Raw genomic sequence first — 26,127 nt, forward strand, 5'->3', positions numbered from 1 at the left:
TTCATGCCCTGTGGGCAGCATCCCAGTCCTGAGAAGAGACTTGTCTGAGCTTGGCTCTCCCAGAAGCAGACCTGAAGACCGAGATTCCAGTGCATAGATGGTTTATTTGGGACGTGAACCCAGGAAATGCCTGTGAGGGAGTGGGAAGTGAGCCCGGGAGGGTAGACATTGCTGTTGTCATTTAGTTGCTAAGTCGTGTCTGACTCTCTGCGACGCTGTGGACTGTAGCCTGCCAGGCTCTTCCGTCCACGGGATTTCCCAGGCGAGAATACTGGAGTGGATTGCCATTTCTTTCACCAGGGGATCTTCCCAACCCAGGGATCAAACCTGTGTCTCCTGCTTGGCAGGCAGAGTCTTCACCACTGAGCCACCTAGGAAGCCTGTGGTAGACATTAACAGAGCATTATCAAGGCCATTACCATCTGGGACAACTGAGCTCCCTCGGTGGGGAGCTCTAGAGATGGTGTGAACATGCCTTAGAGTGATCTTGAGAGAGATGACGGATTGACCCAGTAACTTTGGTCAATAAGGGTGAGAGTTTCTCCTGAGAGGCTAACTTTCAGAAACTTCCATCCTGTTCCTTGTGTGCAGAGGGAGGCAAGGAGCCACGGGTGTCTGCATTGAGAAGCCTTACATGGTGTAAGGGGTTAAGGTAGGGCATTGCCAGTGTCTGCTGTAACCCTCAAGAGATAACTCAGAAGATGTTCATAGCAGTGTTGACTAGGATAGCAAAACTGAATAGATGGAGAAAATCACACATAAAATCTAGCAAATGGAGATGGACTACTGAAGGTCCATTCATGAAAGGAGACTCAGCCACCGCCATGCTGATTTCAAAGCCATTTAGCAACATGGAAAAGACTTCCTATAATGCTAAGAGGTAAAGGCAGGATTCAATGTGAGCTATTTATATGTATACTATGACTGTGCCTGAATAAAATGTTTATCTTCAAGAGAAGAAGCATTCAAAGGAAGCACAAAGAGATGAATATGTGTTAGGGGGATGAAACTATGAAAATTCTTTTGCTTTGTTGTCTTTTTGATCAAATAAGAGACAAAGATTCAATATGACTAACAAAAACACCAATTCATGTAGAATTGCACCCTTTCCCAAATAAGCTGCTTGCAGTTGAGTTCTGTCTCAGGTTTCTGAGGGAAGCCAGACTAGCGTGGGTCTGTTCCTAGGACTGCGATGTCTGGGCCGCAGGGCATGAACAGCATTCTGGTTCTTTTTAGGGACTCAATGCCCTATTTAAACCAAACCTGCTCTCTTCCTGTTTCCCACTTACTGATAATGCAAACCAGGATTTGGAGGCTTGGGCAGCTGGATCGGATCCCTGGAATCAGGTTTACATGGGTCCAGTCATGTCCTGCCTTTTCTTCACATACACAGAGGTTAATGCACATTGAGAGCTGACATCACCCAGATAAATTCTGTGCCCAGGAGTCTGCAATTAATCAGAAAATGAAGAACATGAAAATGGAATTTAGCCTGCAGATTTGCAATCCTTATCGAATGTCGCCAAGCACATTCCATGCGGGACATAAATTAAGCCTTTACCCAGGAGATACACTATCTCTGCGTGTGGCCTTCCACATAGATTTCTAATGAAAGTCATTTGTTGCTTGGCCCCTAGAGATAAGAGGCTAGCTCTGCCCAGCCTGTGAGTCAGCGTTGACATCGAATCTTACCCAGGGCCCTGCCCGGCGGAACGACTCCTGAGGGCTTGGAAGGCTTCTGGGAATGGTAATTGGGTTGGGGGCAGGGGTTGGTTTTCAAAGGTCAGCCCCAGGGACCTGGGATGGGGCCAGGCTGGCCAGTACAATTGAGTCCTACTGTGTGCCAGCCAAGGGATACATGGAGATTAACAGACATCATTCCTTCTCCCCAAGAATTGCACAGAATAAAATAATCCAAGTGTACCTCAACAGAAAGATGGATAAGCAATATGTGGTCTATATTACCTGCAGTAAAAAAGGAATAAAGTGAAAACTTAGAAAATATTATGCTAGACACAAAGGCACACATAGGATTCTGTGTGTATGAAACATCCAGAATGGTGAAGTCCATAAAGACGGAAAGTCGGAGTTGCCAGAACCTGGGGGAGAGATGGCTGGGAGCGAAAAACAGAAAGCGGTAACTTGGGTCAGAGCGAGTTAACAGCTTAAAGCCAAACGTTAGACCTTTGGCCACCCTGCCATGAGAATCCACTTACCTGATACCTTTTCTGAAGGCTCCAGAGTCCCACCACGTTGCATGGCTCCCTTCTCCAACCACAAATTACTAACTTCTTACGTAGCCCATCTCTTCCGGCACTGTGTTTTGTCATAATGGTATAAACCAGGCCCTGGAATCACCCCTATCACAACCCAAATGGCCTACATAGATATCTTTCTAAAGAAAAAATTCCCTAGAGAAACTCTGGCATTTTCCCACTGCTAAAGTATCATAGTAATTCTGGCAAACTTAATTAATATTAAAAGTTATCATGAACAACAAACATAACCCAGAAAGGCAAACGAAAAGCTAAGGTGGGGATATAACATATCTGAAAGACCCTTCCTTGAACATTTATTCTATAAGCTTTTTAGGAATGCTCTCCCCACCCAAAAAAAGGAAGGAAGCATCAATACCTGCTATAAGATGGATGAACCTTGAAGACATTATGCTAAAGTGAAAAAGCCAGTCACAACAGGCCACATAGTGTAGGATTCCATTTAGATGAAATTTCCAGAACAGTGGATATATGGGATGTACCATATTTTATTAACCAATTTTCTCTCAATGGATGTTTAGGTTGTTTCCAATCTTTCCTTCTCACAAAATTCTCCAACGAATAACCATATATCTATATACATGATATTTCACATATGTATGAATTTTTCTGTAGGCAAAATTCCTAGAAGTGGAACTGCAACATTACAGAGCTTTTGCTTTTAAAATGTTAATGTTTTTTGATAGATATTTCTATACTGCCCACAACAGAGGGTGTACTAATTTATAATTCCAACAGCAATCAGTGAAAGAGCTTGTTTCCCCACATTTTGGGGGTGTATTTGGAAACACTGTCAGGGACCAGTTCTTATAGGGCCTTGAATACAAAGCCAAGAGGCTTGAACTTGATCCATTGACCACGGACACCTGTTGGAGGGTTTAGGCAGTGGGTGAAGATGGGCAGGTTTGAAGTTTTAGAAGCTTGTTTTCATGATGACATCAAATAAATTTTGTAGGAAATATTTATTCTCAAATAGGCACGAGTGGTAATGTGATGAGTCAGAGAGCAGAAAAAAGTCTTCATTAGGATGAAGCCACGCTGGGAGAATGTGATTATCATCTGGGCAGAGTGGCCACTCCAGACAGTAGGGCTGGATATGAGCACAACTTGGTTTCTTTACCATCTGTAACTCTAGCTTTCCTGCTGCTTTTCTTTTATCGCATAGTTCCCACAAGCTGATGGCTCCTCACGAAACATTGAGCCATGAAGGGTAATGACATAAAACCAAGAACCAGGAATTTTTATCGGAAGCTAACAGTTGACCGAATGACAAGCAGACAGGAGATACAGCACTGCTATCTTTCTCTACAAGACTGTTTCGCAAATTAACTGGATTTGGAACTGTCATGGAACAAAGAGCTGGGGGAAGCAAAACAGCAGACACATTCGTCCTGAGTGTTTTGTCTCTTACACAAGAGGTTAGTCACTATGATGTGATACAAAAAGAGGAGGGAAGATGGATGGCAGTCAGTTGTGAAGGCACCAACATATGAAGGACCTGAGCCGGCTCCACCCAGATGTTCCAGCCGTGGTTCAAAGATGAGCACCTTGGCCGTGGTACTCCTGGGGCTTGCTCTGGAGTTTGGGGCCATTACTGCTAAGCCAGATGACGGCAGCTTTTGCTCTAAGAACCAAGTGGCTTTCAGAGATGCTTGCTACGAATTTGTGTCTCTCAGCCGCACCTTCTACGGTGCCCAGAGCTGGTGCGAGAGGCAAGGAGGTCATCTGGTCTTCATTCGTGATGAAGCCACCCAGAAATTTCTGCAGAAGCACCTCTCCCGGGACAGGGAATGGTGGATTGGACTCACAGGGAGCTCAGCTCGGAATGGAACCGCAGAAGGTAGGTGCTGTGATAATTATACTTTATGGGGAGTTTGTGGCTGTGATTCTCACCATAGCTTCTTATCCAGAGCTCCATGGAGCAAATTGCTGCTGCTGCTGCTGCTAAGTCACTTCAGTCATGTCCGAGTCTGTGCAACCCCATAGACGGCAGCCCATCAGGCTTCCCGTCCCTGGGATTCTCCAGGCAAGAACACTGGAGTGGGTTGCCATTTCCTTCTCCAATGCATGAAAGTGAAAAGGGAAAGTGAAGTCGCTCAGTCGTGTCCGACTCTTCGCAACCCCATGGACTGCAGCCCACCAGTCTTCTCCGTCCATGGGATTTTCTAGGCAAAAGTACTGGAATGGGGTGCCATTGCCTTCTCTGATGGAGCAAATTAATATGTGCCAATTCTCATGATTAGGAGATTCTCCTTTTGGTTGTTTTGGATCAAATGAAATAATTCTTGCTCAGTAGCTAGCAGAGAATCTGGCACACAGCTAACGTGCTAATGTTAAAAGCCAATGTCCTTTTCTTTACTTGTGCCTAAGACTAGCTGTGGCATCTTCACTTCTTGGTGGAACAGTGCTGGGCACTGCCCTGAGGGCTTCACATCCATTTTCACACTGAATCCTTATCATAATTGATGAGAATTATCACTGTTGTCCCTACTCGATAGACAAGAAAACTGAGCCTCAGGAAATAATGACTATTTCCAAAGCACTCCCATATGTCTTTCCTTACTTGTTATGAGGCTGAAGTGGGTTAAGTGCTTAACACAGCTCAGTTCACAACAGAAAGTCTCATGTTAACGGTCGTCCTGGAAACCCTTCCTTATCCTTCTCTCGGTTCTTGGTGGAATAGTGAGCCTTCCTTCAACCCCTCCATGTTCAGGTGAGTCCTCCTCTTTGCACCTGAAGGACCTTGTCCACTTCTGGCATGACGTCAGTTCTTAGGTGTCTTCCCCCACACTGTGAACTCTTCAAGGGAAGGAACAGTATTGTGGCCATTTTTGTTTTCCTGGGGTCCGTTCATAACAAAGAATGGGTGTTCATATTTAAGCTTTACACCTGCCCCATGAGGCGAGCACTGCTACACTTATTTTATGGACGGGGAAAATAAGTCCAGAGAGAGGACATGACTTGCTCAAGATGACAGTGTCCTGCCACCTTGCATTGCCCTGTAGAAACTGCTGGGCTTTAGTAATGAGAAGCTAGGTCTGGCGGAGAAGGCAATGGCACCCCACTCCAGTACTCTTGCCTGGAAAATCCCATGGACGGAGGGGCCTGGTGGGCTGCAGTCCATGGGGTCGCTAGGAGTCAGACACGACTGAGCGACTTCACTTTCACTTTTCACTTTCATGCATTGAAGAAGGAAATGGCAACCCACTCCAGTGTTCTTGCCTGGAGAATCCCAGGGACGGGGAGCCTGGTGGGCTGCCGTCTATGGGGTTGCACAGACTCGGACATGACTGAAGCGACTTAGCAGCAGCAGCAGCTTGGTCTGGGCTGAGCACCTGCAGCAACATGCCAGCATAGATGGAAAGGCTTTAATAAAGGAGCAGCTGCCAAAGCTCAGTTTAGGAAACTCACAACCAGGAGATCTGAATTCTAAGATGCATCTTCAGGTGACATCCTTTGAACGGTTTCTTGTTTTGTAGGCACAGAAAGCGTGGATTTCAGTGTATCAGACACTCCTTTACATGCAGTTAAAGGAGCACGTCTACTTTACATTTTTATTTGTTTATTATTGGCTGTGCTGGGTCTTCGCTGCTGCATGAAGTCTTGCTCTTGTTGCAGCGAGTGGGGGCTACCCTCCAGATGCAGTGGCTTCTCTCGTCCCGCAGCACGGGCTCTAGGGTGCACCGGCTGCCGCAGCTGTGGCATGTGGGCTCAGTAGCTGTGGCACACGGGCTTAGTTGCCCTGCAACATGCAGGATCTTCCCAGACCAGGGATCGGACCAGTGTCCCCTGCACTGGCAGGTGGATTCTTTACCACCGGACCACCAGAGAGGTCCAGAGCATGTCTATTTACAATCTCCAAGGGATACTGCATGGCTGTTACAGAAAATGGGGTAGATCTGAGTAGGCTGCGAGGTCCTGACCTCCAGCATTCAAAGTTGCTTAAGCAGCAGGGGACTGTCCTGGCCGTGTGCAGTACCATAGCATTTGAGTACTACACTACGTGCCATTTGGGTACTAGATTCCAGGTGCTCTAGAGGTGGGTGTGTGGATGCCACTTGTTCTGGAACAATTTGCAAGAGACATAACAATGATGGGAGAAGTCTGGAGTTGAAAGAGATGTTTTCATTTTATACCTTTTTGCTCTCTTTGAATCTTCCTTAACAATATGTATGGATTCTTTCCTCTAAAAAATGGTAAATGTATTCTTAAGTCTTCACAGTAAATATTTCATATCCAGTGCTTTCAAGATCTCTGGTGTCCTTGATATACTTACACACACACACACACACACACACACACACACAGAGTCTCTCTCTCTCTCAATTCTTCAGTAGCCTTGTCAGTGCATTCAAGTCTCTGAAGAGTACTGAGGCTATGAAAACTACTTCTACTTTAACTTATCACTGTCCACGTATATATAACAAGTCCCCTGTTTCTTTCTGGAACATTTCTTACCATCCCAAGGCACATTGCTATGCTCTTTTTTCAACTGTGCTTAGACATTGCTGGAAGCATCATTTATTTAATCAAACTGCCTTGCATGGGCTTGGTGCCCTGGTTTGCAGGTCAAGAAACCTGGAAGACAGGTCTTCCTGTCTTACGTTGGAAGACAGTGGCTAGGCAATGCCCCTGCACTGGCGTGGCACAGAGGCCTTCAGGCCATCCGTCAGCACTGATTAAGCACCCACTGCACACAAGGAGTGGCGTTGGGGCAAGGCCTGGTGGTCATGTTCCCATCCCAGGGCCCAGGATCTGGATGGACGCCTCATGTGTGAGCTACAGCCACTGGCGCCGAGGGCAGGATGCTTCTGCACCCAAAGCCTGCAGCTACATCGGGAAAGACCCTTCCTTTAGGTGGGTGGCCTCGGACAACTGCACGCAGGAGTTCGCCTTCATCTGTGAGTTTGGTGAGTTGGGCTCTGCTCTGGGGTCTTCCTCCACCTTTTCCTGTCTCTTGGTTTGTCTCCGTCTCTCTGCATCTCCTCTCTCGCTGTGTCTCTCTTTGTCTCTCTCTGTCTCTCTCTCTCTAAATGCCCGCAGTCTCTGTGTGTGTGATGCTCCGTGTCTCTGTGTCTCACTCCATCGTCTCTCCAGCTTGCATCCCTGTCCACTCACCTGCCTACCTCCGTGCTGGTCTCACAACCAGCATTAGATGGAGATGCTCGGCCGCATTTCCTCTCCTTTCCAGTCTTCCCATGGAAGGAGATGTGGTCCCAGGAGATTGTTCTCACTCGCCTTTGACTCCTGCTCCCTGGTCAGCCTGGCTTTGAGCCCCTCACCCCCAACTCCTGAATCCCCTCCGTGCTCTGCCTTTGTGCCCTTTCCATCTGCTGCCTGTGGTTGACCCTTTCTGGGCCCTGGGGGCTGTGTGTGTGTGCAAGTCCCTGAAGGCATGGCCTGTGGCTCCACGCTGGGTCCTGCCTGCCATGTGGGGCTTGGTCTTGGAGTTGAGCTACCCCATGGTCCCCTGACCATCAAGCCAGGCTCAGCTGAAGCTTTTGTGCTTCCTGGGCCCAGCTTTCTTCCTGTTTCTAAGCCCCTTAGTGGAGACTCTGGCTTCCAGGCCCCGTTCTGGGTTTGGACACTTACAGGGGTCCCTGCTCTATTTCCCCCATGCTCAGCTTTAGATAGGTGCCATTCGAGCTTAACTCTCCTGCCTGGCTGATTGTGAAACTCAGAAACTTTGTGCACCTGTGGGTTATGCAACTTCCCTGGCTTCTTACCAAGTCCCTCCCCAACCCCCACCAAGCTCCTCCCCCTTCCCCACCCCCACTGCAAGCCTGTCTCAGCACCTTCAGCCCCAGGAGCTGAACTGCGCATGCCTGTGTGCGCTTACTCGTCACACAGTAGAAGGACCTCTACTATTCTGTCGCAGGCCCACTACAAAGCTAAGAAAGGGAGGCTTGGAAGTTCTGGGGTAAGTTCCTGCCCCAAGGCCACAGGTCTAGGAAGTGATGAGACGAGATGTGATGATCAGAGAGACAGGGGGAGATGCTGTGCTGCTGGCTTTGAAGACGGAGGAAGGGGCCACAGTATGAGGACCGTAGGGGCCTCTAGAAGCTGGAAAAGGCGAGGGAATCGATTCTCCCCTAAAGGCTCCAGAAGCAATCAGCCCTGGCCACACCTGGATTTTAGCCCAGTAAAGCCCACACTGAACCACGACTATCAGAAGATACATTTGTGATGTTCAAGCCACTAAGTTCTGTGGTCATTTGTTACAGCAGCCACAAGAATGAACACAGATTTTGGTCTCAACCTCTGCCCTGTGGTGCTCCCACCAGGCAGACAGGCTTGAGTTTGAAGCCAGTGGTTCCCACTTTCTGCTGTTCACACCTGAGCTAGGTCAATAAACAAATGCTTACCGAGTGTGGACCACATGCCAGGAGCTGGGCTGGAGTGGGATCTCAACACAGGGACCCCACAGAGCCCAGTGTCACCAATGAGGATAACAGTACAGTTCATAGGACTGGTAAAAAGACTCAATGAAACTCACTCATTTTTCAAAAAATGCTTGTTTAGCATCTTTGTTTTCAGATAAGGCTCAAGGAAGGTACTTAAACAGGCGGAACAATAGTTGCCGCTTCTGTAGCCCTGACTCTATGTGTAAAGATTCATCTGATCCTCCTAACAGTTCTATGGGGTGTGATGTTGACTACCCCATACAGGGGAGGCACAGAGAAGCTGGGTAGCCTGCAGAAGGCAGCACAGCCAGGGCAAGGCCGGGCTGGCCCAGACCCTGGGCAGTCTGGCTCCAGAGCCACACTCATGCCCATCACATTGTTTCTCAGCCCTGCTAAGTCAGCTCCCGCTGTGTCCAGCATCTCACAGTCCTGGCCCAAGGCCCCTCCACTTCCCATCAACGGGCACTGGCCCATCTGTGACCTGTGTCCCCCTTACCTTTGCCACAGGTGTCGGCCAGAGTCTGGCCTGCGAGGGCCTCAATGCCACCCTGCACTGTGGCTCGGGGGAGGTCATCCAGATCCAGGACGCTTTCTACGGGCGCCGGACGCCCCATTACTGCATCCAGGGCGCCGGGCACCCCTCAGACCTGGAGGAGGAATGCAGCTGGGTCAGCGCCAAGGATGAAGTGGCAGGTAGGACCCAAGGGCTCTGGCTGCAAGTGCAGGACACTTCCCAGTGTCCCGTGTCCACCGAAGGGGTCTGGAAGGATTGCACGGCCTTCACATCTGAACTCCGGCCTCTTTCATGTGGGAAAACTGGCCAGTCTGCCCACACCAAGTAGGGGAGTAAGGGGGCCATGGCTCACACCTCACCTGACATCAAAGCCATCTGATGAGTCCGGTGGGCATTTTGCTCCCCATCCCAACTGGGTGCAAACAATATTGCTTTCTCTTCCGAATTTAAACTTCTAAAATTTCAAAATAATTCAAATGTACAGACAAGACTAAAAAATACTTCAACAGACTCCTTGGATTCAATACCCAACTTGGTCAGATCTTAACGTTATTCCATATTTGCTTAACATTCTCTCATTACCAAAATGAATAAAATGTTAGATTACCCACCACTCCTCTTGATACATGTACTAGCATATTTATTTCATCCATATGTGACTATATCATAGTTTGTCTCTTCCTCTGTTGAGAGATGTGTGGATTGATCCTTGCTATGCGAACAGTCCTGAAACAATTGTTTTTCTTTGTCTAATCAAACCACCATTCTGGATAGTATCTCCCCTTCACATGAGAGGATTTGTCTAGGCCCTTGTTTTCCTAAACCAGATTAAATCCGCCTCTGAGCCAGGTTTGTCTGGTGACAAGGATTTTCCCTTGGAAAACAACTTGCTCCTCTCCCCACACGTCTGACCCACATTGCCCTTGCTCCCCTTAGAGCAGGCGCCGGGGAAGGAAATGCTGGCTTCAGCTAGTTGGTTCCCTCTGACTCCTTCGTTAGCCCCACATCCCTGAGACGTGGCCCCCCAAGGGGGAATGGCCTGGGCTGGACAGGCTGATGAGTGTGCCTCCCTCTCAGGTGGAACTCAGTGGGCTATTTCCTCAAACACTCAGATGCAAGCTCTCAAACCTTGTAGCCACACCCAGGGGCACACTGGATGAAGCCCTGCATCCTTTGGGGGAAGGTTGGAGGAGATCTGGGCGGAGCCCCAGGAGGTGTCTGTTTGTACCTAAGAGCCACCATCACTCGTTCATCAATCAGTTTGCCAACAGACATTAATTGAGTACTGACATTATGCCACGCACGATAGTGGGCTCTGTGGATTCAGTGATGAATAAAACACAATCTGTTCCTCAACAGAGGTCACAGTCAAATGGGGAGACAGACACAAATGCAGGCAATTACCTAGCACTGTGCTCAGTGTCACACAGAAGGGGGCAAAGCTGCTCCTTAGTCACTCACGCAGAACTCACTTTGTGCCTACTCTATGTGTCAGGTACTGTTCTGTGTGCAGGAGAAAGAGCAGTGGACAAGAACAAAGCAAAACCAGACATCCCCTCTCTGTTGGAGACTGCACTCTAGTGCTATGGGCGCCCCTAGTAGGGAAAGAACTCACGCCGAGTGATGTAGCGAACTGGGTCCTGGCAGGAAACTAGAACTCATGGTAGGTCTCCCAGCAGAGCGGACTACCCGTCATGGAAGTGCTGAGAGGCCAAAGATGAGATAAGGGTGCAACCCTCAGAGTGCAGCAGCATGAAGCCACTACTATCCCAAAGGGCTGGAGGGACAGCCACAGTGGATGTCACACCAAAACCAGAAGTCAGGGCTGCCCAGCAGGCGCTGGAACCATGACGGAGGCTGCCCCGTGGGAGCAAGGACCATGGGGGAGGTCCTTGCCAGAGGGAGCTGGGGCTGCAGAGGAGCTACCGTGAGAAGGGGTGAGAGGCATCCTGCCCACACCTCTTCCCATCCGGGGCAGGTAGAGTTATGAACACCAAGGTTCCCGCCCCAGTCTCTGGAACTGTGGGTATGATGAAACGCCATGCCCACGAATAAGCTAAATTACGTGGCAAAAGGGTCTCTGTGCAAGTAATTATGGTTGCTAATCTTAAAATAGGAGATTATCCTGGATTACCTAAGTGGGCACAGTCTAATCACATGAGCCCCTCAAAGCAGAGAACTTTTTCCAGCTAGAAGCATAAAACAGACATGGCAGATGGATAAATTGGATAGATTCAAGCATGAAACAGATCTGATGGTCACTGCAGGCTCTGAGATACAGGGGGTCACATGAAAGGACTGGAGAGAGGCCTCTAAGAGCTAAGGGTGGTCCCAACTGACAGTCAGCAAGGACATGGGACCTCAGTCCTACAGTCCCAAGGAACTGAGTTCAGCCATCAGGAAGAATGGGACTGGAGGCAGGTTCCTCCCCAGGAGCTCCAGGAAGGAAACACAGCCCTGCTGTGATGCTGTGATTTCAGCCTGTCATACCCTGAGCCCACCAAGACCTCTGACCTCCAGAACTGTGAGGTAATAAATGTGCACTGCTTTATGCCACTAAGTTTCTGTCATTTGTTACAGCAGCCACTGGAAGCTAATACATTGCCTCCAGTCTTCCATCAGCACCTGCTAGAGCACAGGGGAGTGTGGGAAATGTAGTTCCCCGAATTTGAGACCAAGTGGGGTGAGGGTGGATATGCGGGCTGATGGTCAAAGGACTGGCCCACTTCCCAGGGGAAGTGAGATCTAACTGAGACCTGAAGATCTGATAGGAATCATGCAGGAAAAGGACAACAGGGTGAATGGGGAGGGGTGTTTAGGGAGAGGGAAGAGCCTGTGTCGGTCTCAGGGCCGAGAAAGAGCGTGGTAGGTGCAGGGAGCTGCAAAGTGTTCAGCGCAGGTGGAGGTGGGGCACTCGCACCCGAGGAACCCAGGCTGTAGCCCAAGATGTTGGGGAAGCACTGGAAGCTTTACAGCAGGGGAGGAACACAGCCAGGTGTATTTTAAAGCCACCCACAGGCTGCTGTGAGTCCAGGCAAGGGAGGCTGATGCCAGAAACCCAAGTGAGAGAGGCTGGGGGCACAGACTAGGGCAGTGCAGATGGACAGAAAGGGACAGGTTTCAGAAACAGGAAGTACTGATGGGATTCATCAATGGTGGGAGTCCAGGACGACCTTGGCATTGAGAGGAGAGGCTGCAGGAGGAGAAGCTGGTGGAAAGAGGAGAAGGGAGATCTGGCCTGGGGCTGCCTTACCAAGTACCACAAACTGAGTGGCTTAAAACAACAGAAAACACATTCTCTGGCAGTCTGGAGGCCAGTCCAAAATCAAGATGAGAGCTGGACTTCTCTAGCTCTGAAACCTGCAGAGGAGAGCCCTTCCTCTCCTCATCTAGCATCCAGGATTTGTTGGCAACGCTCCACCACAAACCCTTGTAGATGTGTCTCTCTAATCTCTGCTTCCAGCTTCACATGTCCTGTCTCTGTGTCCAAAGGACAGCGATCATACTGGACAAAGGGCTCACCCTAATGACCTCATCCTAACTTGATTATGTTTGCAAAGACTATTTCCAAGTAAGCTCACATGCACAGGTACCAAAGGCTAGAACTTCAAGATACATTTTGGGGGACACACTTGAACTCTAATTAGAGATCAAAACCTCATTTCAGGATATGAGAAGCCCAGGGTACCCTGTGACACCCATGTGTAGATGCTGTGTAGATGACTGGACACATAGGATCGGAACTCAAGAGAGAGCTAGACAAGAGACATAAACTGAAGAGTCATTGGTCCATGGCTAACAATAACAGGTGAGGCTTATTAGTCTAAAATCACTACGGATGGTGACTGCAGCCACGAAATCAGAAGACAATTGCTTCTCGGTAGGAAAATTATGACAAACCTAGACAGTGTGTTGAAAAGCAGAGACATTACTCTGCTGACAAAAATCCATATAGTCAAGGCTATGGTCAAGGCTATGGTCTTCCCAGTGGTCACATACGGTTGTGAGAGCTGGACCATAAAGCAGGCAGAGCACCAAAGAATTGATGCCTTTGAACTGTGGTGCTGGAGAAGACGCCTGAGAGTTCCTTGGACAGCAAAGAGAAATCAACCCTGAATACTCATTGGAAGAACTGATGCTGAAGCTGAAGCTCTAATATTTGGTCACCTGATGCGAACAGCTGACTCATTGGAAAAGCCCCTGATACTGGGAAAGGTTGAGGGCAGGAGGAGAAGAGGGCATCAGAGAGTGAGATGGTTGGATGGCATCACCAATGCAGTGAACATGAACTTGGGCAAACTCTGGGAGATGGTGAGGGACAGGCAGGCCTGGCATGCTGCAATCCATGGGGTCGCAAACAGTTGGACATGACCGGGCAACTGAAGAAGACAAGACAAGAGGGAGGCATGAAACCATGACACAGGGGGAGGAATCAGGGCCAGGAGAGAATCTGAGGATGGGGTGGCGCTTGCCTGGCAAAGTAACTGGGCAGGCAAAGAGCACTGAGATATGTCAAAATCTGGGACTTTCCTGGTGGCGGTGGATAAGAGTTGGCCTACTGATAAAGGGGACACAGGTATGATCCCTGGTCTGGGAAGATTGTACACGCCACGGAGCCGCGAAGCCCCCAGGCTGCAGCGACTGAGTCTATAGGCCACAACTACTGACGCCCGTGTGCCTAGAGTCTGCTCTGCAGCAAGAGAAGCTACCGCAGTGAGAAGACCAACGCGGCCACAGAGAGTAGCCCCAGATCGCTGCAACTGGAGAAAGCCTAGAGTCTGCTCTGCAGCAAGAGAAGCTACCGCAGTGAGAAGACCACACGTGGCCACAGAGAGTAGCCCCAGATCGCTGCAACTAGAGAAAGCCTAGAGTCTGCTCTGCAGCAAGAGAAGCTACCGCAATGAGAAGACCACACGTGGCCACAGAGAGTAGCCCCAGATCGCTGCAACTAGAGAAAGCCCATGCAGAGCAATGAAGACCCAGCACAGCCAAAACATATAAATAGAAGTAGAAAGAAAAGTAATTTTAATTTTAGTCGATCAGTCGTGTCCGACTCTTCACTACTCCATGGTAGCAAAGAGTTTAGCTTTGGTATCGCTATACTCTTTTGAGTATAGAGAAAGAGTATAACCATGGTATAGCTCACCAAGCTCCTCTGTCCATGGGATTTCCCAGGCAAGAATACTGGAGTGGGTTGCCATTCCTTTCTCCAGGGGATCTTCCCAACCCAGGGATTGAAGCCAGGTCTCCTGCATTGCAAGTAGTCTCCTGCATTGCAGGCAGATTCTTTACCTACTGAGCCACCCGGGAAGCCCCAATAAAGTTGTTTAAAAAAATAAATATGCATGCCAAAATCTGGAGCAAGCATGGGTTTCTAAGAGATGAAAGAGGACAAGGAAGGTGATGCTGCTGCTGCTGCTGCTAAGTCGCTCCAGTCGTGTCCGACTCTGTGTGACCCCATAGACGGCAGCCCACCAGGCTCCCCCGTCCCTGAGATTCTTAGGCAAGAACACTGGAGTGGGTGCAGGGCAAACCTACAGGATGCTCTGGAGCCAAGGAGGGAACCAGGACCTGCCTGTCCCTTCTCCAGGCCTCTCTAGGCAGCTATTACATCTACATGGGTGGAGGGAGGGGCGTTGGCATGACCCCGCAGTTTCTGACCAGAGCTCTGACCAGACCACACCCGTCTCCTGTGGACACCTGGTGCCCTTGGCAGACTCAGAGTTCCTAATCTTGTCCCCTCTTTGCCAGTTCTCAGGGTGTGGGATTCTACCTTAGGTCATCTGACTAGATGCCAGTGGACCGGTGGTTCTCAAAGTGAGGTCCCTGGGCCAGCAGCCTTGACATCACCTGTTAGAAAAGCAAATTTTCAAGCTGCTGTCCAAATCTACTGAATCGAAATCGGGGTCTAGAATCTGTGTCTTCACAAGCCCTCCTGGGGATTCTGGTGTATTCCAACATTCTGGACCCTGAGCTATTGGAGGGAAGGAATCTACTTCTCTCACAGCCAGCACCAGGCTCAGTGCTGGGTCTTCAGTAGGTACTAACTGGTGCTTGTTGGGGGCGTGGTGGGTGAATGAACAAATGCAAGGTCGTTCATCTCTTGTCTGTGTTATCCCCTGTCTCCTTCACACGGCTCCTGTTTCCTCTGGGATGTGGGTGCCTCCCAGGCCAGTGCCAGGGGCTGCAGGCCTGCCAGGTGGCAGCAGATGGGACCTACTTTGGAGACCTGTGCCCCGGCCGAGGCAGCTACCTGTGGGTGCAGTACCTGTGCCGGGAAGGTGAGTCTCCAGCTTGCCGGGGTGCGGGAATTCCCTTCTTATTTCCAAGCCATGTCTAGTCTCCCTTGGACCAGAGGGAGCAGCCATTCACGGGGCAGATCTGCTGTGTGTTAAGAGACCTCCTCGCTCAAAACTGCTGTCCTCAAAACTCCCTGCCTGGCTTAGTCTGGGGGAAAACCATTTGAGGTTCAGTTGCAAAACAAGCCACCAAACCAGAAGTTTAAAATAACTGTTTTAACTCCAAGACCTTTCAAATTAAATTTCATGGATTGAGCCAATAAACACAACAGACAAAACCGAGATTACTTGATTAGAAGGATTCCTACATGCCACACCCACTCAACCACCACCCTCCCCATAGGCTGCCATTTTAGAATGCACAGGGACTTTCACAAATCTAAAAAACCATAAACGGAACCCAACTACCACAATTTGTGCAAGTTTTATGAATCAAGAAGGAAGACTCCCCCCATTCAATTCTATGATCCTATTTGTGTTAACTATTTAGAATAAATTCTTCCCTCCTTTTAAAGTGTTTTCATAGACAGCCATAGACATGAATGTACAGATGTATATTTTCATATAAATATAATGAGTTAAACATTTTAGTCTCCAACTCAATGTTTTTCACTTAATAATATATCTTGGACCTCTCTCCAAGTCACTACTTTATCCTTTTAATGACTGCACAGTATCCCATCATAAGTGAAAGTGAAGTTGCTAGTCGTGTTCAACTCTTTGTGACCCCATGGACTGTAGCCCACCAGGTTCCTCCGACCATGGGATTTTCCAGGCAAGAGTACTGGAGTGGGCTGCCATTGCCTTCTCCCATCATAAGATTAAGTCAAAATCTATTTAACCTGTTCCCCTCTTGATGGACACTTAGACTGCATCTGAGTTTTCCTTCTTACAGATCACTCTGCGGTGATCTCTTGTGCATGTATCTTGGCATGTACCTGGGATTATTTTTAGAGGAGAGATCTCTAGTAGCAGAAATGGTGGGTCATAGGGTATGTGAATTTTAAATGTTAGTAGATATTGCCACATTACCTTCCAAAATGGCTGTATCGAGTTCATTCTTACTAACAGTGCCAATTCCCCTTGGGTTGGGACACCACATTATGCCCTTGTCCAACCAATTAATCGGTCAGAACAGCAAATTCTACTGAGGCTGTGAGTAATGGAGCAAGGAGCTCTGCAGGGGAAAGATGAGTCAGGGAACGTTGGGGTCCCCAGGGGCCATCCAGGAGAGCAGAACCCACAGAGACAGGAGGAAGAAGCCTACATAGAAGAGAGGGTACAGGACGTGGGGGTGGCATTAGTTTATGGAACACGCATGGGTGGAATAAGAGTTAGCAGGGTGTCTCGTTTTGTTTGCTGGGAAGAGAGGCCACGTGGTTTGGCAGCAGTTTCCGTTTGGTGATTTTGCTCCCGGACAAAGGGTGCCCTTGGAGATCTGCCAGTCGCAGCCTCACTGTCGTCAGACAGACACGCAGCTTAGGGCAGTGGGTGAGCTGGGTCTGGCTGCCACATGGACCAGATTTTCTGTCTTGACTTTGATTTCAAATATCCTGTCCCTTGTGAATCAGTGTGTTCTGATCACATCAGTTTTTGATTTCTGAAGGGAGGAACTTCATCCAGCAGTCTCCTCTCCCTCCACCCCCTGGCCTTTGTGCCCAGAATGGCCTGCTGCATCCCGAGTTTCCTCGGATGATTGTGAGTCAGGACCAATCAGGACCGCGGTGGCTTTCTCACCAGCTCAGGAAAGTCCTTTTCATTTGTGTCTGCTTTTTATTTCTTTTCCCTTCTCATTTGTGCCAGAAACCAAAAGATGGTATTGCACAAATTAGCCCAGGGCTGCATGAACCCCAGAAGTTCTACCCTTCACCCCATCCTCTAGGCTAACTTATGAAGCTTTAGTTTTCGTAAAATTTAAGGTGCGCTAAATGGCTAACATTGATTCATCAGCCACCCTAACCAAGGAGATTTTCCTAAAGATGCTTTGCCTTTTGTCTTTTTAAACATTATAAAGTACATTTAGACAATCAATGGATCCTAGTTAAATAAATTAGGCTACACTGTGCAGCTTTTAAAGGGTATAAGAGCTCTCTGACTGAACTCATACAGAACAATCTCCAAGATATATTAAGTGAAAAAAAAAAAAAAAAAAAACGGAAGGTGCCAAATAGTGAACAGAGCACCATCTGTATAAATAAAAAAGTATGTACATGCTTGTGCATGTATTCAGTTCAGTTCAGTTCAGTCTCTCAGTAGCGTCCAACTCTTTGCGACCCCATGAATCGCAGCACGCCAGGCCTCCCTGTCCATCACCTTCTCCCGGAGTTCACTCAAACTCATGTCCATCGAGTCAGTGATGCCATCCAGCCATCTCATCCTCTGTCGTCCCCTTCTCCTCCTGCCCCCAATGCCTCCCAGCATCAGAGTCTTTTCCAGTGAGTCAACTCTTCGCATGAGGTGGCCAAAGTACTAGAGTTTCAGCTTTAGCATCATTCCTTCCAAAGAACACCCAGGGCTGATCTCTTTAGAATGTACTAGTTGGATCTCCTTGCAGTATCTGTAAAAGGTGACCCAGGAGACTGGTTAACAGTGATTGCTTCTGGGGACCAGAACTGGGGGTCTGAGGGGTAGCAGTAGGGAAGGACTTTCTTTTCACTGTAGACCCTCTGTACATTTCAAGTTCTGTATCCTGGATGAAAAACAAGATTCAAAAGAACCTTATAAAGTAGAATAAACATGCAGAAGCTGTAAAAGCTCCACTAAGGACAGGTAGACAGAAGACAGTAAGTTTTAAACAGAAACATGCAATTTTGCTTCATAATAGCAAATGGCATTTGTGTTTTGATCTGCAGGCCTGCAGTTGATGGTGTCCAATGAGAGTTTCATCTTTGACAACATCACCATCTCCCTTACATGGCTCCTTTCTCCCTACATCGGAAACCTGTCCTGTATAATTAATATGGGAGATGGCCACATTTTCGATCCCTACTACCCACCCAGGTAAGAGGTATCTCTGAGCCTTGATTCAGAATGTATCAGTCAGTTTTTGCTGCATAACAAAACAACCTAACACTTGGTGATTTACAATAATAGTGATTATTTTCCATGGTTCTTTGGATTAGCTAGGTGGCTTTTCTTGTGTGGACTAGCTCAGATGGATGGCCTAGGAAGGCCTCATTCATGCGTCTGGCAGTAAGCTGGATGTTGGCTAGTGGCATGTGTCACTTGTCACCCACAGGCTAGTCTAGGCTCAGCTGCATGGCGGCAGAAGAGTCTCAAGCAACGAGAGAAAGCAAAGCACAACATGCAAGCATTTTTGAATCACTACCTATGTCACATTTTCTAATTTTCCCATTGGCCAAAGCAAGTTCCAAGGCCAGAGAAATAGTCTCCACCTGTTGACAGAAGGCATGGCAAAACCACAGTACAAAGTGGCATACATATGGAAATGGGAAGAACGGTGTTCACAGGTTTTCTCAGCGAAGGTCACTCCAGCAGTCATGGAGAGCCGGGTCCTTTCGGCTTGGCTCAGTAGAGTCTTCCCTGAGTCACTGTCCAAGGAGTCAGTAATGGGGTGAGGAAGATGCTCACCTGGGGGTGGGAATGTTTTTTATTGATAAGGATAATAAAAATAATAGTAGCATTACTAATAATAGAGCAGCTAAGCAGCTTTCATACATGATTTCACTTAATCCTCACAACAACCTCATGAGCTAAAGCTATGCTATCCAATATAATAGCCACTCACCATATGAGCTACTGGGCCCTTGGAATAAGGCAGCTCTCAATTGAGATGTGCTGTAAATGTAAATACACATGGAATATTGAAGACGTAGCTCCCTCCCCACCAAAGAGTGTTAAATATCTCACTAAATGATGTTTTGATATTGCTTATACATAGAAATGGGCTGTCCCCAGGCGGCGCCAGTGGTAAAGAACCCACTCACCAATGCAGGAGACATGAGACGTGGGTTCGATTCCTGGGTCAGGAAGATTCCCTGGAGGCGGGCACAGCAATCCACTTCAGAGTGTTTGCCCAGAGAATCTCCTGGACAGAGGAGCCTCTTGGGCTACAGTCCACAGGGTCTTAAAGAGTTGGACACAACTGAAGTGACTTAGCATGCACCCACACATACGTATAAATGCTAGTGTTATGGATCTATGAGGTTCAGTTCAGTTCAGTCGCTCAATCATGTCCAGATCTTTGCAACCCCAGGGACTGCAGCACGCCAGGCCTCCCTGTCCATCACCATCTCCCAGAGCTTGCTCAAACTCATGTCCATCAAGTTGGTGATGCCATCCCATCATTTCATCCTCTGTCGTCCCCTTATCCTCCAGCCTTCAATCTTTCCCAGCATCAGGGTCTTTACCAATGAGTCAGTTCTTCGAATCAGGTGGCCAAAGTATTGGAGCTTCAGCTTCAGCATCAGTCCTTGCAATGAATATTCAGGACTGATTTCCTTTAGGATTGACTGGTTTGATCTCCTTGCAGTCCAAGGGACTCTCAAGAGTCTTCTCCAACATCACAGTTCAAAAGCATCAGGTTAAAGGAAATAAATTATTAAAATTAATTTCACCTGTTCCTTCTCACTTTTTCAATGTGACCATTAGAAAGTTTACAATGATACACGTGGCTCACAGTTTCTGTTGGACAGTGCTGAGCTAGGTAAGGATTATCTTGTTTTACAGACAAAGCTGTTGAAGCTTAGAGGGTTTAGTAGCATTGCCCAAGCCATGCAGCTAGTGAGTGGCAGCACAGCCGGATATGTCAGGACCGCCTGGGAATCAAAGCCCTGGCTCTTAGACCCTAGTGGAGAACATGGCTTGCAGCATCAGGGCCCAAGGGCATTGAGTGCTGCCTCCTCTAGGGAACAGAACCTCCCCAACTCAAAGGCAGCTGCACACAATTCATAACGTTTCAGAGTCCTACCTGGGCCTGGGTAAGCTCCATTCTGCCCTGCTGGGTGCCCCAGCCAGAGGACTGACCCATCAGTTCCAGGTCCTTCTTGGGTTCTGGTTCATTTCAGGGGCTCCAGTTCAACAAGGATCCTCAGGGAAATCATGGAGGCCCATAAGCCCCTCACCTAACCCTGAAACATCTCTGGTTTCTACCTCGTGGGGCTAGGTCTCTGAATCCAGCCCTGCAGGGGCCTAGCCTTCCTGGAAGGCCTGGGTGGGGTGGGGCAAACGAAGGGCAAGCCCCACCCACAGCCCAGATCCGGTCCAGTGAGTGTGCTGGGTCTCAAGCTCAGAAATCCTCTGGGGTCTCAGGCATTGTGCCACGCCGCCAAATAAACTGCATCCAGAGGCTGGGGTTCTTATCCCAGATACAATTTGAGAATCAGAGATGATACCTGGGTTTCCATTTTCTTCCCTATCCCATTTATATTGATGGCGATCTTAATACATTTGTTGACCAGGGAATTTTTGTAGAAATTAATACCTGTGCTGTTAATATGTTTCTGGTCAATAATGTGTTAACAGTTTTACAGAATAAAACAAATTATACATGAAGATGCTTTGTGGGGAAAAAAAAGGTTTAAGTGATAGAAATACCCAAGGCATTATTCTGTGAATTTCTTCCCATTTGCTAGTATTTCATTCATAAAACAAGAAATGCTATGTTACACAATCTTTCACCCCCCAAATTTCATACAAATTGTACTTGGCATAAGTTAAAACTGACTGTAGCCCTGCTAAGCTCTTTAGTTACACAAGGACATCTTAGTAACATACAAATATAGTTAAAAACTGGAGCAAGTGGGACAAAATGCAAATATTTGTCCAGTCAGGATGCTGAATTCAAGGGTGTTTATCATACTGCTCTCTGGAATTCTCTGATTAATTTTTTTCATAATCTAAGAGAAACAGCAATAAGCAATGCTTTACGTTTGCAATCCCTCAGGGCATTCCTGTAAGTAAAAGCTACTGGTATTTTTTTTCTTCTCTTTCAAAAGAAATAGATGGTGACACCCTTCACCATTACCCCACCCAAACAATCCAATTTTGTCTACTTTAAAGATTTGTTAGACCTTGAAACTACCCACTCACCTTCTTCTATGATTCTTTTTAACATTAGGATATATATTTCTGATGCTCTCTTATCTGCACCAGCAGCCTCAGCACTCAATTTACAATGTGAAAATAGCATGAATTTTAAGTGTACAGAGGTCACATACTTTGCATAAATGTCACTATGCTCTTTTAAAATGTGTTTGTACAGACTCCTACTTTTGCTTAACTCCTCATTAGAGTACAAGGTGGGCTTTTCAAACCGAACTGTTCATCTCCATGCCAGATAAGTCACCTGAGTTAATGGGATAGGAGGACTCTCCCAGTGGCTCAGCAGTAAAGAATCCACCTGCCAACGCAGGAAACAATGGTTCTATCCTTGGGTCAGGAAGATCCTCTGGAAAAGGAAATGGCAACCCACTCCAGGATTCCTGCCAGGGAAATCCCATGGTCAGAGGAGCCTGGCAGGTTATAGTCCACGGGGCTGCAAAAGAGTCAGACCCGACTTAGCGACTAAACAACAATGGGATAGGATCAGACCTCAAACCGAAACAACAGTTAAGTCAAAGAATTTCTCCTTTAAATGCTTGCCTTGCACCTCCGTGTCTTGTGCTCACTTGCATGGCAAGCTGTTTTGTTTCTTCGTTTGTCATGGGCAACTTTCTACATTTCTGAAATTATCTCAGTGCCTTAAGGGACAATTAGCATAAAGTGAAATTTGTCCTGGTGCTGGATAACTCACTGCCACCTACTGGCAGATCAGGGTGTTGCCGTTATTCTTGGGTCTTATTTCAAGTCACCTCTGGACACCTCTGAGTCTGGAGGGCGACCTTCCCTTCCCATTAAGCTGTATCCCATTCATGTCAAAGCAATGTATACAAATCAGTAAGTGAGGGAGCCTTGAACTAATTTTTAAACTTTTCATTGAGGCACAAGGTGTGTACAGAAAAGCGCATAAAAAGATACAGCTCAATTAATTTTTACACAAAAAACTCGGGCATATAACCAGCATCCAGATCAAGAAACAAAACATGATTCTCCCCCTAGAAATCCTCCAGGGCGTCCCCAAGGATGATTTCTAACATCATTGAATACTGTGACCTGTGTTTGAAGATTATATAAATATAACCATAAAGTATATTTTCTTTTGTGTCTTACTTCTGCTCAATAAGCATGTTTCTGAGATTGATCCATGTTATTGTGTATAACTGTGGTTTCTTTTTTATCATTGCCATATACACTCTGTTGTATGAATATTCCTCTATTTATTCATTCATTCAAGTATGTCAATGCTACATGCATAGGGGTGGTTTCGCATTTGGATTATTATTAATACAACTTGTACAGCTGTGAACATTCTAGTAAATGACTTTTCAAGCACATATGTACACATTTCTGTTGGGCTTATACCCAGGAGTGGAATTGTCGGGCCATAGGATTATTAAATTTAAGTTCTTGTCTCCATTGCTTTGTTCTCCGAGCATAGCTTCTCTTTGTTGGCCGCAGTTACTAAACCACTTTGTGCTCTTCTCTCTTGGGTAAGATCACTGAGAGAGAAATCAGGAAAAAAAAAAATCCATTTCTCTGCTTTTTAGTCCTGGGCAATTTCAGTTGGCATCAGAGTTTAGAGAATGAAATAAATTGCTTCTTCCAGATGGATTGCTAAAAAACGGGCTAGATTCAAAGCTATCCTTCACATTTCTATAAAGAGTTAGAGCTAGTTTATTCTTAAATCTACATTGTTTGATATTAATAATGGACACTCCAGCATTCTTTTGATTAGTGTTTACTGTTACATCTTTCTTTATCCTTTTACTTTTAACTGAGCCATACTGTCATATTTAAAGTGGGCATCTAGTAGACAGCATATGGTTGAGTCTTGGTTTCTATTAAATTCCATCTGGCATAATAATTGTTATGTTTAGACCTTTTACAATTGATATAATTATTGATATAGTTAGATTTAGGTCTGTTATTTTGTTATTTGTGTTCTATTTTACCCTCTGTTTACTTCCTCCTTGTTTCTCCCCTTTCTTGCCCTCTTTTGGATTATTTGAATATTTTCAGTATTCTATTTTTGCTTATTTATTGGCTTTTTTGGTAATACTTATTTGGATAATGTTTTAAGTAGTTTCTTTGGGGATTATAATATATATATTTAAAGTTTCACTTTATTAACTCTCAGTGGTAAAATATTCACTTAGAGTTAATATTTTACCACTTCAGGTAAAATGTTAAGGCCTTGTTAGCATATGGTTTCCTTTGCCTTTCATCTTTTATGTTATAATTGTCAATTGTAGGGCACTTATATACACTGAAAAGCCCTTTCAACAGTTATGCGTATATCAAAGAACTTGAGAGGAAAAAACCAGTCTACATTTAAAAACCAGTCTACATTTAAAAACCAGTCTACATTTACCGAGACATTTACCTTTTCTTGTGCTCTCCCTTCATTCCTGAAATTCCAAGTCTCCCTCTGATATCATTTCCCTTCAGCTGGAAAAACTTCCTCTGGCATTTTCTTTAAAGTAGATTTTACAGCAACAAAGTCTCTTAGAGAATTTCTTTATTCCTGATCAGTTCAGTTCAGTCGCTCAGTCATGTCCGACTCTTTGCGACCCCATGAATCACAGCACGCCAGCCTCCCTGTCCATCACCAAACACCAGATAATGTGTTTATTTTGCTTTAATTCCTGGAAGATACTTTTGCCAGCTATAGAATTATGTGTTGACAGTTCTTTTGACACTTTGAAGATGTCATTCACTATCTCTGACCTCCACAGTTTCCAAAGAAATCTACAGTCATTCATATCACTGTTTGCTCTATGTGGGAGGCAGGTCACTTCAGTTGTGTCCAGCTGTTTGTGACCTATGGACTGCAGTCCTCCAGGCTCCTCTGTCCATGGGATTCTCCAGGCAAGAACGCTCGAGTGGGTTGCCATGCCCTTCTCCAGGGGATCTTCCTAACCCAGGGATCCAACCCACATTTCTTATGTCTCCTGCATTGGCAGGCAGGTTCTTTCCCAATAGTGGCCCTGGGAAGCCCCTCACTATATGTAGTGTATCATTTTTTTTCAGACCGATTTCGAGATTTTCTTTTTATTCTTTTGATTTTCAAGCTATTCAGCAATTGTGTGGGCATGCTTCAAGTTTTTTTGCTTGTTTGTTTTTTGTTTACATTTGGTTTCATAGAATTTCTTGAATCTTTGAATTTATGTGTTTTGCCAAATATGGAAAAATTTCAGCCATCATTTCTTCAAATATATTTTTCTACAGCAACCTCTCCAGTGCTAAAATAACACAAATGTTTTACTTTTAGATATTGTAACACAGATTGCTGACATTCTACTCATTTTAAAAAATTAAATATTTTTTCCCTCTGTGTTCTTTAGGTTGGATAGTTCCTCTTGCTCTTTTAGTTAGGTGACTTTTCCCTCTTCCATCTCTGTTCTGCTGTTAAATCCATCCAGTGAATCTTTTGTTTCATACACTGTGCTTTTCATTTCTAAAATTTCCATTTGGCTTTTAGTGGTTTATACTTTTCTGCTGAGAATGTCTATCTTTCCATTCATTTCAGGAGGATTTCCTTTTATTTCACAGAGCATGGTTATAATCCCTGGGTTAAAGTCTTTGGTAATTTCAATATCTGAGTCATCTCAGAGCTGACATATATCGATGATATTTTCCCTGAAATTTGGTCACATTTTCGTGTTCTTTGTGTATCAGGCAATTTTGAATTGTATTCTGGATGTTTTGGGTAGTAGGTTCCAAGACTCTGGGTTCTTTTTAAAATGCTCTGGAAAATGTTAATATTTTGTTTGTTTGTTTTGTTTTAGCAGACAACCAACCCAATTAGATTCAGACCGCACATTCTGACTTGCCTTCTATGAGCAGAGATTCCCACACCAGTTCAGTTTCCAAAGCTGTCAGGTTCCGTTCCACTCGTGTGCCACTTGGGGTGCTGGTTTCCGCTGCAGTTTAGTCCTTTACTAAAGGCTTTTACTATGTTTCTTTGGGTCTGTTCTGCACATGCACAGTTTATGGGTGAACTCGTGATTCATGCTAGGTCACACACAGAATCAGGGAGCTCTCCTCTCTCCTTTTCAGGACTTTCCCTACACTCTCCAGCTTCCACAGTCCCCTTTCCATGGTTCATCTGGATAGAAAGATCAGTTTTCTCTTAGGTATTTCTGCATCATCCCACACAGTCCGTGCAGCTCCAAGAGAGAGGATAGCTTGGGATGGGGACGGGAGAGAAGAAGAGATAAACAACACAAAACAAAAAATGGGTATTTCCCCTGTACGCTCAGACTCCCTAGGCCCCTTTCTCTGGTCCCCTGGCTAACAGAAGGGATTTCTATCTGGGTTTTTGTTTCCTTTACTCACTGTGCAGTACCATGACTCAGGCTACCACTGGGACAAAGAAAGCAGGAAACCCCCATCTTTATGGATGGCTCCTGAGCTTCTGACTTTGGTCCTGTCTGCCTGCTGGAGTTTCCTTCTCAGGGTCCTCTCATAGTTTCGTTTTGTCTTCTGCCCGTATGTTAGTTGTGATTAACGGGAGAAACAGGCTCTCCTAGGCTAACTCCAGGCCACTGTCCTCCAGGCTTTTTCACAACTGT

At 46.5% G+C, this 26,127-nt stretch overlaps 1 protein-coding gene across 1 annotated transcript in view; it reads left to right on the top strand.

Annotated features, from left to right (window-relative positions):
• Positions 1-3,757: 3,757 nt before the first annotated feature.
• The window catches only part of LOC102267266 (polycystin-1-like protein 2), a 107,220-nt gene continuing 84,850 nt past the window's right edge, over positions 3,758-26,127 (top strand). The window contains exons 1-5 of the mRNA XM_005907887.2: positions 3,758-4,116; positions 7,022-7,186; positions 9,188-9,373; positions 15,365-15,475; positions 18,346-18,493. Coding sequence (XP_005907949.2) covers positions 3,816-4,116; positions 7,022-7,186; positions 9,188-9,373; positions 15,365-15,475; positions 18,346-18,493 — 911 coding nt within the window. The 5' untranslated portion in view covers positions 3,758-3,815. The remainder of the gene's footprint in view (positions 4,117-7,021; positions 7,187-9,187; positions 9,374-15,364; positions 15,476-18,345; positions 18,494-26,127) is intronic.

This window comes from Bos mutus, chromosome 18 (genome assembly GCF_027580195.1).
Source record: "Bos mutus isolate GX-2022 chromosome 18, NWIPB_WYAK_1.1, whole genome shotgun sequence".
NCBI classification, from domain to species: Eukaryota; Metazoa; Chordata; class Mammalia; order Artiodactyla; family Bovidae; genus Bos; species Bos mutus.